The sequence below is a fragment of the Nuphar pumila genome, chromosome 9 (genome assembly GCF_984573655.1).
Source record: "Nuphar pumila chromosome 9, dmNupPumi1.hap1.1, whole genome shotgun sequence".
Taxonomy (NCBI): Eukaryota; Viridiplantae; Streptophyta; class Magnoliopsida; order Nymphaeales; family Nymphaeaceae; genus Nuphar; species Nuphar pumila.
Window position 1 is genome coordinate 111,077,335 of NC_143257.1, and position 11,116 is coordinate 111,088,450.

Genomic DNA, 11,116 nt, shown 5'->3' on the forward strand with positions numbered 1-11,116 from the left:
AAAGAACAAAAAATGGAAAAAAATGATGCAAAATATGCTGCGATATATTGAGAGATTTACAAAATCTTGCAATGTTTTTGCTAGATTTAATCAAAAACAATATTCTCGCAAGATTTTATAAATCTCATGAAAAAAAGCAATTTTAATTTTCTTAGAGTAATTTTTGCAAAATATTTTGGTAAATCTTGCGATATTTGTTACTATGCATGGGGACTCTATTTGACAGTTTTTTAGGAAACTTGTGGCTCATATCTGAAATTTCAAAAAAGCAGGATCCAAGACAATTATAAAGATGGATCTAGATCCACCAATTTCAGATCCCGGATGTTTTGGGCCTGACTCGACCCGTTTACATCCATAGATGTCAGGAATTCCGGATATATCTGAGGAAACGAATGAGAGGTTCAAATTACGCTCCATATCTGCCTGGTCCTCGATCGGCGGGGACCCGCCTTCCCAGATTTTCTCGATTTCCCTAACTCCAATTTTTCCGAGATATTATTCATGAAAATTCAACCCAAAGAGTGCAAAAATCACGAAAAAAGAAAGAAAAAATCATGGCCGTTTCTCTGCGCAAACCAGTCGGAACCCGACCCTGAAAAAATCCCCTAAATGTCTTCAAACGAAACCCTAATTTCTTCTCCTCCCGGATTTCCCAATTTCTCCACCAAACCCTCGATTTCGAAGATACCCTAATCCCGACTCATCACAAAAACTCTACCCCAAAATCCTAATTTTGAATCTGGAATCCCGAAATTTTGAGGCATCCCCAATTTCGATCAGATCCCGAAACCTGAAGAAAATCCTAATTCGGATCAAGTCCCCAAATCCCCAGTTTTTTTTGAAGAACCCTAATAAAGAAAACTCTAATCTTGAAGGAATCCCAATCCAATTATCAACCTGGAGTCTCAAAATCGAGAGGCGTTCCCGATTTCGATAGGTTCGGAAGCACCGATTTTTCTTGAAGAATCTCTAATTCCGGTTCGTTCTAAAACCCTAGATTTTGGAAGCAATTTCCCTCCCCTCGATGGCTACTGCATCTCTCCTGGAAGCCATCTCGTTGGCTTCCATCTCTAGGAATCCGAATTTCTCTGGACCGAGGTGGAAACCTTTGCCTCACAGACTCCTCGTGAGAGTCAAGCCCTTGAGAATTAGGGCTCCCAGATTGAGGGTCCAATGCGTGAGGTGTGAGGAGGGCGTGAATTCCTTCAAGAGAGACGAAACCCTTATAGCGGGAGCCCTCAAATTGGTCCAGAAAGCCGTAGTCGGATTCCGGAAACCGGCGATGGTTATCGTGGTCGTCGGGATGCTGCTAAGCTACAATCCTAGCTCTTCCCTCGCGGCTTCCGGGGGAAGGATGGGTGGCCGGTCGTTCTCTTCGCCGCGCGGGTCCTCTTCGTACAGCTCAAGGAGCTATACGGGACCGAGTCCTGGGCTTTCGTACTCGGTTCCGTATGTGGCCCCTTCTCCATTTGGATTCGGTGGCGGAGTTTATGTTAGCCCGGCGGTTGGGTTCGGAGTTGGTGCTGGCTCCGGCGTTTTTCTTCTCTTGTTGGGCTTTGCTGCGTTCATTTTGGTCTCGGGGTTCCTTTCAGACCGGTCAGATGATAGTGTGCTAACCGCTACACAGAAAACCAGCATCCTCAAGCTTCAGGTATGTCTAGAGGACACAAATTCCTTCTTCATTGTTCCATTTTTCTGCTTGGTGCTGTCCTAATTGACCTATGTTGTCGCATAAACATGATCATTCTATTTTTCCTCTTTGATGATTTTCTTTCTTGATTTTGAGTCATCATGTCACTTTTTATCTGAATGATATAAGAAGAGTTATTGTTAGTTGTTTGCAGATGGATTTCTGGATTTACTATGAAACATATTTTGGTTTTCTTGATTTCTTTGATAGTTTTGGAATTAACTATTTAAGTGAATTATGAAAGTTATGAGATGGTTTTATGAAATGTTAAATTCAGATGGATTACGAATTCTATACTTTGGGTTATGTTTCATGTTCTCAATAGACAATATGTGATTGAGAAGTTTTTCCAACTCCCAATTTGAATTTGAGATGCAAACAAAAGTTGTTTGTTACATTAGGTTGGCTTGCTGGGGATGGCCCGTTCATTTCAGAGCGATCTCGATCGCATTTCCCAAGCAGCAGATACATCCTCTCCGGAGGGGTTGAACTATGTGCTAACAGGTAAATTAAAAGCAATCGAGGGAAAAACTTATTCTGTACATGGCATGGAGCTCATAATTTATTGATATCATAATTCAAGGTTTCCTTGTTTAAAGTTTACATGCCTTCTATCTTTATGTTCTTCATACTTACACAGTTTGTCTATTATACTTTAGTTTTTGTTCCAACATCGCAATGTCATCTGAAAATAATGTCTAGTGATGTGACAGTCTGGTCGATCTTGTGATTATTATTACTAAGTGTAGAGTAGCATTTAATTCTCTTTCCCCATCACAGTTAGATGTTTAGTGAAGACTTTGTATTTGAACTATGGAACATTCTATGTCACAGGGGCTCGGCAAAACATATGCCGCACCCGCGTCGACGCGACGCGGGTGCGCGTGCGGGTGCGGCACCGGGTGCGGTCAACACGACCCTGGGTGCAGTCAACGCACCCAGGGTCATTTTTGTCCACGATTTGGGCGTAAAAAAAAAAAAAAAATTCCCCGATGAAAAGGAGGATTAGGGCAAATTTTTTTTTTTTGCCTTAATCTCTCCTCTCTCTCCCCCTGAGCTCGAGCTCTCTCCCAGCTTCGCCGCCGCCGCCCCAGCTCATCCTCTCCTTTCGCAGGTACCCTCTCTCACTCTCTTCTTGGGTCGGCAGGGGAGGGGCCGAGCACCCCCCCCCCCCTCTCTCAGTCTTGTTGGGTCGGCAGGGGAGGGGCTGAGCCCCCCCTGCTCCCTCATTTTTCAGCACAGGAGGGTTTTTTTTTGGGTCGACAGGGGAGGGGCCGAGCCCCTCCCCCATGTGTTGTTTATTTTGGGTCGACAGGGGAGGGGCTCGGCCCCTCCCCCATGTGTTGTTTATTTTGGGTCGACAGGCCCTCCCCCATGTGTTGTTTTTTTTGGGTCGACAGGGGAGGGGCCGAGCCCCTCCCCCATGTGTTGTTTATTTTGGGTCGACAGGGGAGGGGCTCAGCCCCTCCCCCATGTGTTGTTTTTTTTGGGTCGACAGGGGAGGGGCCGAGCCCCTCCCCCATGTGTTGTTTTTTTTTGGGTCGACAGGGGAGGGCCGAGCAGCTATTATTTGAAACATATCAATCACTAAACTGGATAGTGAATGCTTTCAATCACACAATTGTGATGTTACGATAGCTCATTTAAACCCACGAGGGCTCCACCTTCTTGGCTAGAGGCGATCACGAGGACCACAATGGCTTGAAACCCACAAAAGGTGTTTATTACCCAGAAAATTATTAGCATCCATTACTTCATCAGGATATACTTTGGTATGTAATTTAGTTCTTTTATGCAATACTTATTTGATTGATATTTAGGTCGATTTATGTAATTGCTTTACTTATTTGATTGATAATTTGATATTTAGGTTGATATACTGCATGCATGGTGAATCATATTATGAGTTTATGACAATGTTTACTGTTAAATGTTAAACTGTTAAAACTTCAAAATTATATATATATATATATATATAATTTTTTTTTTACATTTTTGCCCCTGCCGCACCCCCGCACCCGGGTTTTTTGGAAGTGCCGAATCCCCGCACCCGCACCCGCACCCGCACCCGCACCCGCTTCCGCACCCGCACCCATGTGACATAGGGAACATTCATTTGTTTGTTTTGAGTATTTCTACTGTCCCATCCATTTGATGGTGATGTTACTTTTCATGCATGTTAAGTTTTTTTTTATAAATTTCTTTTTCCATGCAGTCTAACATATATGCTATCCTTTTGAACAGATATAGACATGTTTCAGTTCTAGAATATGGCATTATATCTTCCTACTAAGGCCAAAAATTTCAAAATGCATGTCAAGTATGCTCCTATAGGGTAGAAGCAGCCTTGTAAATAGTGTAATTTGCAACTTTTTAAGCACAAAACTGACATGATACTCCCTTGAAACAGATTTCAAGGGTATCATAACTGTGTCATACATACACCTTGATATGGGGTATACTGTACAAATTAAGTACTGTAAGAAAATTGATTTTTCTGCATTTTCTTTTGTTATTCTTGATGCATCCGACCACTTCTGGCTGAATTTTTTGGGACCCCTTAGAGCACCCAGACACATATTGCTCACTTTGGGTATGTCTTTTAGGGTGGCTATTTGTATTCTTTCTGTCTATTCAATCTATGATCTAGGTCGGTGTGGGAGAGAGGTTGGCTTCTACTCTTTGAAGCCAAGGAATGTGATTTCCACTCTTTGCTTGTGATACTCTCTATTTTGAGGTAAGAATTCTATTTTTAAGGTTAAATGTAAAAAGAATAGCAGAGAATATGGCCTTTAAAGCTTCTAGGAGCGATGAAGGAGAATGCATGTGGCTTGTTAGGCTAGTTTTTCGCATGCTCTTGTAAAATTATGCAAAATTTTGGTCTTTTGAATTAGAACTACTGATGGCAGCAGGAGTAAGAGAGAGAAAATTCAGGAATACTGGGTGATGATTTTGTGAATGAGTTGCGGGGAATTCAATAAGGTGTATACATATTCAAATGTCATATTACAGGTGATAGAAGCTTTGTGAAGTGATGCAAGTCTCCTAGTATTTCAGAATATATTCATGCACAAATGATGGTTAGTTGCAAGAAATAAATAGAAGAAATACACATCACTACCAGAAGTTATAGCAGGTTCTGGATAAGACATGTTTGAAGAAGATGAGCCAACATCACAAAAAAATTATACATCTGCTGCCAACCTCACAAATCGGGGAAACTTCTGGAGCTCATGGAGAAATAAGAATATAAGAGAGAACCAAAAATTAGATGCTAAAGATGTACTTAGGAAAATATTGAAAGTAGTCTGGTCTTAAGGTGTTCAAAGTTAGAGTTTTCAAAATCAAATATTAAAATAGTAGATACTTAATATCCTTGCAGATTTGGCTTGACTGTTATGTAATATCGTTCTCTTTGTCTATGACAGTAATGTGTTTTTTGTTATCATGAACGATGTCTTTATAAGTTCTGAATGTTAAAATTATGTTTTAGTTCTTTACAGTTGTGTTTCTTTGCTTATTCATTTGTATTCAATTCTATGGTTGTTCATTGTTGCATATTTGGTTGCTGACTCTACTCTGTCATCTCTTTAGCTTGTTATTTAGCTTCGTTCATAATTACCATTATTTCTTAGTTTCTAAATTAAAAAAAATTAAATTTATGTTATGTAAATTGACAATTGTTATGATGCATTGTAATGCAGTATAATACAAATTTGGCAACACTGGGTAGAAGTTCTGTTTGAATCACTAGCAAATCAACAAAGTAAAAAGTGAATCTCACGTTTCCTTTTCAGATGGGAAATTGGGAAATAATCAAATAAGTAAAATGAGTTTGAGGTTTTCAATGAGTAAATGTTTCCTGGATATTATGTCCAAGTCATAAGTACTAAATGTGAGATCTCAAACTAATTGTCCATAAAAAGAAATAAAGGATTGAACAATTTATGGAATAATAAATGACAATTTAGGGATCTGAAGAAAGGATAAGAATTTTTTTTATATGAAAGCAAAATACATGCAAAGTGATGCTTACATGAATGGAAATTGAGAGCAATATTGCTGCTGCTTTTTTAAGTAATGATCCATTTATTCTTTTAATGTATATTAATTTATAGAAATGTGATGGCTGTGATTTGTAGCCCATCTATCTTTATTCTTGAAATATTTATTTTGCTAACTGATGAACTGCTTTTCTTACCACCTTAGTTTTTTCCTCATGCAAGTCTTACTCCTTGTTTTGCAGAGACTGCTTTGGCATTGCTTCGGCATCCAGATTGTTGCATTTCTGGTTATTCGTCAGTAAGACAATTTCTATTCTTTTAATTTACCTAAGTTGCAACTCATGGTGATTGTTTTATATCAATCTTGTTTTGTTCGTTTGGCAGCTTAGAATTCATCCACATATCATTTTCCTTAAGTTTCAATTTATGATACATTGGGAGCAAAATGTCATGCTTAACACTGTGCATGCGATGTGTTTTATTAAAATTATGATTTAAATGTTTGTTAATTTGGAGAATGGTACCTACCTAATCTATCCCTTCACAGTTTGTCAGATAATATTGCGGGGATGGCAATAAACACTATGATGTTGGTATGAGCCCCTTCGGGGGAAAGTCTTGTTGTGGCAGAGTCTATTGCTATTATAGTGCTGTCTGCTACTGTAGCTAATGCATCACTTTTAAAGTGTTTTCTGTTGTTTAAATGCTTTCATACATATTGGAAGCTGTGATACATTGTTCTTTAGGTTTCTGCTTGTGTAGTGACGGATGCTGAAAATGTGCAGCTGTTGTGGTGTTCTAGAATTGATTAAAGTGCTTGAATACTGAAAGGGTGATATCTAAATATACGGACCATGAAATGTCATATGATCCAATTTGGATATTTGTCATGCTTGTTGCATGTATTTGCCCAGAATACTGGAAACTCCTCTCCTTTATTTCCATCAGTTACTCTCCTTGTGACTTGAGGATATCTGAGATATCATGGCAATGTTTCTGGCATCATTGCATTTGTGAGTACTATGTGGTACACAATTAACACATTCATTTGTTTATGTGTATAAATTTATGGATACACCTCTCCGTCAATGTTCTATGAAGCCATTTCTAGTCACATGTACACATGCCATGAAGAATTAGTACCTTTTGAAGGATTATATGGAGCTGTTTATGCTGTTCTGTACGTTTTTTTAAGACTTTATTAGCAATTTCTGTGAGATATTAAATTGTCACTACATAACCACTTGTTTTATTCTTCATTTCCTCAAAGATTATTTAAATCAATCTTACATCTTTGACACACCATGTTTGAGCATAATGTATTTGTGACTTCTTTAGTTGAGTTAGGTTTTAAGATTAAATAGTTGCAACGAAAAAATACTGCAGCTCTCAAGTAAGAATTATGTAGAATAGAAGTTTAGGCATTATAGTGGCATTTGTGCTTTTTCTTATTGGGACATAAATGTGCACCCATCCACGAGCGATGATTGGTATACTTTGGGGAGGAATTAAGCAACTGCTTTTGTCGAAAAGAAATGTAGGATTGGAGTGGGTTTCTTATAAAATTCATACTTAGCATGTCATGATGGACTTAGGGGTTGTTGTACAAAGAAAATGCATTATCTAAATACAGAGTGCTCTTCTAAGGTAGCACAACTGGACTGATGAGAGTACACTATCCTAACTAAGGGATCTTGGGTTCGAATCCATCAAGTGCTATCCTCCATCTTATTGAAAAAAAAAGGAAAAAAATAGTACTCCTTAAGGGCCTTAAATTCTTGTTATGAAAATGCATTATTGAGGCTTTGAAGAAAATGAAATCAAGAAGGGCAGTTGGCCCAGATGGTATACCTATCGAGGCTTGGAAATGCTTGGGAGAGAAAGGTTTAGAATGGTTGACAAATCTTTTTAACTTGATTTGGCGAACAAATAAGATGCCTAATGAGTGGAGGAAGAGTACTTTGGTGCCTTTATATAAGAATAAGGGTGATATACAAGATTGCACAAACTATCGTGGTATAAAACTCATGAGTCATACTATGAAACTTTGGGAGAGGGTGATTGAGTCTAGGTTGAGGAAGGTTGTCATGATATCGGAGAATCAATTTGGTTTTATGCCTGGAAGATCAACTATGGAAGCTATACATCTTCTTAGACAACTTATTGAAAGATATAGAGAGAGGAACAAAGATTTGCATATGGTTTTTATTGATTTAGAGAAGGCATACGATAGAGTACCTAGGGACGTTCTCTGGTGGACAATGATGAAGAAAGGTGTTTCTCTCAAGTACATTAGTATAATTAAAGATATGTATGAAAGAGTAGTAACCAATGTCCGCACTTGTGGAGGGGTGACAACCAATTTTCCGATAACGGTTGGGTTACATCAAGGATCTGCTTTAAGCCCTTTCCTATTTGCGATAGTGATGGATGAGCTTACGAGATCAATTCAAGAAAATGTACCGTGGTGTATGTTGTTTGCTGATGATATTGTTTTGATTGATGAGTCTAGAGCTGGGGTTAATGCTAAGTTAGAATTATGGAGACAGACATTGGAAGCTAGAGGTTTTAAGTTGAGTAAGAGTAAGACTGAATATATGGAATGTCGGTTTAGTAAGCAACGAAGTAGTGATGGGAGTGTAGTGAAGCTTGGTGAGCAAGATATACCGGTGAATGATTATTTCAAATATTTGGGATCCATCATTCAAAAGTATGGAGAAATTGAGGGAGATGTAAATCATAGGATAAAGGTTGGGTGGATGAAATGGAAAAGTGCTACTGGAGTGCTGTGCGATCGTAGAATGCCATTGCGGTTGAAGGGAAAGTTTTATAGGACGACTATTAGACCCGCTTTACTATATGGTACGGAATGTTGGGCTGCCAAGAGACATCATATTCAAAAAATGAGTGTAGCTGAGATGCGGATGCTTAGATGGATGTGTGGAAATACAATAAAAGATAAGATTCGGAACGAAGAGATACGTAAGAAGGTAGGTGTTGCACCCATTGAGAAAAAGATGCGAGAGAATCGTTTACGGTGGTTTGGACATATTCGGCGAAGGCCTAATGATGCTCCAGTTAGAAGGTTGGAGAAATGGGAAAATATATTAGTTAAAAGAGGTAGGGGTAGGCCTAGGAAGACTTGGATGGAGATGATAGGAAAGGATATGAATGCTTTGAACCTCACCGAGGACATGGCGTTGGATAGAAATGATTGGAGGAAAAGGATTCATGTGGAAGACCCAAAATGAATTTCTTTTTTGGTTCATATCGCTGACCCCAATTGTTTTGGGATGAAGGCGTAGTTGTTGTTGTTTGAAAATGCATTATCTTGAGTACCTTACTCTCTTTGGGTGTTATAACACTGTACATGGCGTCAGAATCTGAGCCTTGAAAAATAGAAGTTACTAATGCGTGACTGCCTTTAGTATATGATTTCTTTTGTGCAGCTTTGTGTTTTGGTGGTGATGTATGGTAATAAGACAGTAGCCAATTCTCCTGTTTCATGGATTGAAATATCTTTGTCTTGAATTTGTAATTGGTTTGCTCAGGTTGACACAAAGGGGTCAATTGAAGATGGTGAAAAACGCTTTAACCAACTCTCAATTGAAGAGCGAGGGAAATTTGATGAAGAGACCCTTGTGAATGTAAACAACATCAAGAGGCAAAGCCCATCCAATGCACGTTACAAGGGATTCAGTAATGAGTATATTGTGGTAAGTCTTTTCATAGGTATAGTACATATTTTGTTGGTTGTGATCAAACTCACATTTTATGATAAACTGAACAGAAGTTGTGCGTGCACAGCGATGAATTGCTTTCCATAAACTGCATGTTAGATTTGTATGCTGTCAAGCTATGGTCTCAGATCGTTTCTGCCCTTCTGAGTTTGAGCTGCAGGCCGTTCTTGATGAAAACAGCTTCTATCCGACTTGTTATCTTTCCAACGTATATATTTTTTTCTATTAACAGTAAGACATACAAGCATATACGATTCTGATTAGGAGATTTTTATGTAAGATTAGAGATCTAGCAAAATGCCTAGGACCAATAATGTTATTATTATGGAGGACTGAACTGCTAAGTTGTCAATGCAAAGGCAAACAAATGAACAAATTCTGTATGCTACATTGGTCTAAATACATTCCTTTTATTGGTGTTCCTGGACAAGATTTGCTTTCTTCCTAGAATCTTTTTGTTCTATTCCACTTTATTTTAACTTCTGGATGCCACATTTTCCAGGTAACAATCCTGGTGGCAGCAGAGGGCGTGCATAAACTACCAGCAATCAATGACAGCAATGACCTGAAAGAGGCATTACAGAAGCTCGGCTCGATTCCCTCAAGTAAAACAATGGTAAGCATAATTTTGAGAAATAATGATATTTGGTTTTGCTGGACAATTAGGTGTTGAAACCCATTTTACAAATTTCATGCAGGCAGTTGAAGTCTTGTGGACTCCCCAGAATGAAAATGACACCCTGTCAGAACAAGAGCTGCTGCAAGATTATCCACTTTTGAGGCCTCTCTGATGATGGTATCAAAAGCCGAAGTCATGTATTTATTGGTTTTAAGTTGTGAGCTGAACAATTTACTCTTTATATTGATAAGTTTTGACTTTGTAGCTCAGTCTACAGCGGTGAGTGGCCTTGTAAAATTTTTGTAGCTCAGTCTACCTGAGTATAGAATTACATGACTGAAACAACCAGCATTTGCCTCTCTCCCTCTGTCTCTGTTTTTTGCACTTTCAAGTTTCAACCATAATTACCACGGTATGAAATGGGTACAAGAAGTGATTTTTGAAGCATCAAGCGAGAATAAGTGTTTTAGAAAACGGAAAATGATGGTACTGTACAGATACCTGATTCCCTAAAAACCTTACAATTTTTTATATTTCTCTCAATGTCCAAAATTGCAAATAACTTATATTGTTAGAACCTTTTTATCCTTCGCAACTGCGAATTTATGCTATTGCAGTGAAATTGTACTGCATGTTGGCTAGTTTCAACTCTTTCTTAAATTTAGAATCGCAGGTTATTTTTTACGAAAACTCAGACCTTACGAATTCACATAAATTTATTTGTGAATTTTTGGTGAAACTAAAACTACCAAAATCACGAATATCCTACTCTTTCCTAGATATTTCATGAAATCTTAAAAATATTTGTGTGAAACTTTACTTACTATTAAATTTATAAATATCCTACTTTTTTGCATATACTTCATGAAATTGTAAAAATATATTGGCAAAACTCCACTTATCACTAAATTCTCAAATATCCTATTTTTTCACGTATACTTCTCGAAATCACATAAATTTATATTTTTTGTCTTTTATCTCCCAACCAGTGGTTCTCAACCTGCTTTCCTTTCGGTAACTATTTTCATCAAATATTTTTGGCAACTATTCATCGAAGGCA

General features: G+C 38.2%; 1 protein-coding gene across 1 annotated transcript; it reads left to right on the forward strand.

Moving 5' to 3' along the window:
• The first annotated feature begins 522 nt into the window (after window positions 1–522).
• On the forward strand, window positions 523–10,414 carry LOC149828874 (FLUCTUATING-LIGHT-ACCLIMATION protein 1, chloroplastic-like). Its single transcript, XM_090017773.1, has 6 exons — window positions 523–1,654; window positions 2,095–2,197; window positions 5,940–5,995; window positions 9,249–9,413; window positions 9,940–10,053; window positions 10,136–10,414. The coding sequence occupies exons 1-6, from the start codon at window positions 1,028–1,030 to the stop codon at window positions 10,226–10,228; spliced, it is 1,158 nt and encodes a 385-aa protein (XP_089873899.1). The 5' UTR covers window positions 523–1,027; the 3' UTR covers window positions 10,229–10,414.
• The last annotated feature ends 702 nt before the right edge of the window (window positions 10,415–11,116 follow it).